The sequence below is a fragment of the Sinocyclocheilus rhinocerous genome, unplaced genomic scaffold, assembly GCF_001515625.1.
Source record: "Sinocyclocheilus rhinocerous isolate Xijiao unplaced genomic scaffold, SAMN03320098_v1.1 scaffold5672, whole genome shotgun sequence".
Lineage (NCBI taxonomy): Eukaryota > Metazoa > Chordata > Actinopteri > Cypriniformes > Cyprinidae > Sinocyclocheilus > Sinocyclocheilus rhinocerous.
This window is the reverse complement of record NW_015636356.1, coordinates 93,254-95,893: the sequence shown is the minus strand read 5'-3', so window position 1 is coordinate 95,893 and position 2,640 is coordinate 93,254. Positions and strand designations below refer to the sequence as shown.

The 2,640-nt window shown below is 39.5% G+C and overlaps 1 protein-coding gene across 1 annotated transcript in view; it reads left to right on the top strand.

The window, feature by feature from the left end:
• Nucleotides 1-2,053: 2,053 nt before the first annotated feature.
• The window catches only part of LOC107747743 (tumor necrosis factor receptor superfamily member 11B-like), a 6,669-nt gene continuing 6,082 nt past the window's right edge, over nucleotides 2,054-2,640 (top strand). The window contains exons 1-2 of the mRNA XM_016562333.1: nucleotides 2,054-2,110; nucleotides 2,205-2,586. Coding sequence (XP_016417819.1) covers nucleotides 2,108-2,110; nucleotides 2,205-2,586 — 385 coding nt within the window. The 5' untranslated portion in view covers nucleotides 2,054-2,107. The remainder of the gene's footprint in view (nucleotides 2,111-2,204; nucleotides 2,587-2,640) is intronic.

The following is a 2,640-nucleotide window of genomic DNA, read 5'->3' as shown; positions in this document are numbered from 1 at the left end:
TTACATTTTGCAATTCAGACTTTTTTATTGTAACTTTGAGTTTATATCTCAAAATTCTGACTTTTTCCTCTGAATTTTGAGTTTGTATTTTGCAATTCAGACTTTTATCTTGTAATTCTGAGTTTATATCTGAAAATTCTGACTTTTTCCTCTGAATTTTGAGTTTACATTTTGTAAATCAGAATTTTTCCTTTTAATTCTGAGTTTATATCTGAAAATTCTGACTTTTTCCTCTGAATTTTGAGTTTACATTTTGTAAATCAGACTTTTTTCTTGTAATTCTGAGTTTATATATCAAAATTCGGACTTTTTCCTCTGAATTTTGAGTTTATATCTTGCAATTCAAACTTTTTTCCTTGTAATTCTGAGTTTATATCTCAAAATTCTGACTTTTTCCTCTGAATTTTGAGTTTATATCTCTCAATTCAGACTTTTTACCTCTGAATTCAGAGTTTTCATTTAATAATTCCGAGAAATAAATCAGAATTGTGAAAAAAAAATTGTGATTACCTTTTTTATTGATTGATTTATTTGTTTGTTTATTTTTATTACGTGGTGGAATTTTTTTTTTTTTTTTATTCCGTGGCATCCAAACATGTATGATTTTCTCTTCTATGTGGAGATTTTGGAGAATGTTGGTAAGCAAACTGTTTCAGGTTCCCTTTGACTTCCACTGTATGGACAAAAAAATACAATGCAAGTCATTGCGACTTTTGTGTTCCACTCCAGAAGGTAAATGACATAATTTTGGATGAACTATGGCTTTAACATCAGGTGTGTTTCCAGCACCTGCTTCATCTCTGTATCTTTCATCGGCCTGCAGGAGGCGCTAGAACACTTAACTAGTAGTGCTGCTAGAGTTACTGTATAGACTGTTACTTTCAGATCATTTACAAATCTAGACTGTCTAATCTGACCTGTGTTGCAGTCTGGAATTATCCCACGCCATGCTGGTTTTGTCTGGTCAGATGAGAACTGGCCCCCGACTGAGCCTGGTTTCTCCCGAGGTTTTTCTCCATTCTGTCACCGATGGAGTTTTGGTTCCTCTGGCTTGCTTAGTTGGGGACGCTTAATTTCTGGAAATATCACTGAATCATCAATGAACTGACTTTAACTGAAAAATTGACACAATCTGTATTGTATAAAGCGCTATATAAATAAAGGTTATTTGACATACTGTCAAAAATGAATGATCAGGGATCACTTCATCTACAATATTCTCTGTCCTATAAGTCAAACACACATGACATTATTTATATGTATAATACTTTATTTTTATTGCAAGAGTGGCATGATAACTAAGTTTACCGTGGCCTCTGACCAGCTAAACCAGCTTAGGCTAGTTCATATTATAAGAACCTCTGGGCAATAATATTGATTCTGACCCAAATCATGTGCTGAAAAAAAGAAATCAACTGAAACCAGACTGAGCTGGTTGACTGTTTTTAGCTGGTCTTCCAGCCTGGTCAGAGCTGGTGGTTTTAGAGCGGTTTTCTTTAGCTGATCAGGCTGCGAGACCAGATAAAACCAGCTAAGACCAGCCAACCAGCACAAGCCGGTTTCAGGTGTGTTTTTAGCAGGGAATTTGTACTTAATCTGTGATACAAGATCTCAATATTGAATCAAGTGAAACTAAAACACTCTTTTGTGCATCAAAAGTCATATCACATGAAAAATCAAAACTCCACTAACAGAACTGTGGTTTTTCTATATTGTGAAATTTTTTATTTTGTAATGAGATCTGGTGGCGAGGTAATGATTGTGAAAAAGCATTCTGTTACGCAAGAAAAATTCTGATCATATTATCAATATCACATCATGAGATGTAACCTTCAAAATTGAGATTAGTTGTGGTTATGAAAACTTAACTTGTGTTCTGCTTTTATTATTATTATTGAATGCTGGGTGATGTAGATGGTGTTCTCAGGCGTGGAAAAAGGGTCTCTCTGGTCTGTTTTCTGGTGCAGCAGGTGAAATGACTCAGGGTTCTGCTCTAGTTTTAATATGGCATTATTTAGAGATGAGCTGGTTCGTGGGTGGGCGTGTCTGATGTGAGGATATAAGCGTGCGCACCGCGCGCATCAATGAAGCCCGACAGCAGCGCGCGATGGTGAGTCATCATTCAGACTTTATATCTTATATCTCACGTTTAATTATCTATATTCATTTCTTTCTATATAACACGTTTCTCTCGGTTTCTCTAGTTTCTCTTCACTGTAGTGCTTTTGCCGGTTCTGTCTGGAGCCGGACTGGCGGCGGATGATCCCACTTACCGGCGCACGGATCCGGTCACCGGACAGCAGCTGCAGTGTAAAAACTGTCCGCCGGGAACTCGCCTGGGCGCGCACTGCACAAGCTCCCGCGAGACGGACTGCGTGCCGTGCGGTCCGGGTCTGTTCACGGAGTTCTGGAACTACATCCCGAACTGCCTGCGGTGCGGCGCGTGCTCCGATCATCAGCGGGTCGTTCGGCCGTGTAACGGAACCGTGAACACAGTCTGCGAATGTGAGGCCGGATTCTTCTGGGACCAGCACTTCTGCAGGAGACACACCGAGTGCAAACCGGGTCACGGAGTCAAAGCTTCAGGTGTGTGTGTGTGTGTGTGTGTGTGTGTGTGTGTGTGTGTGTGTGTGTGCGTGT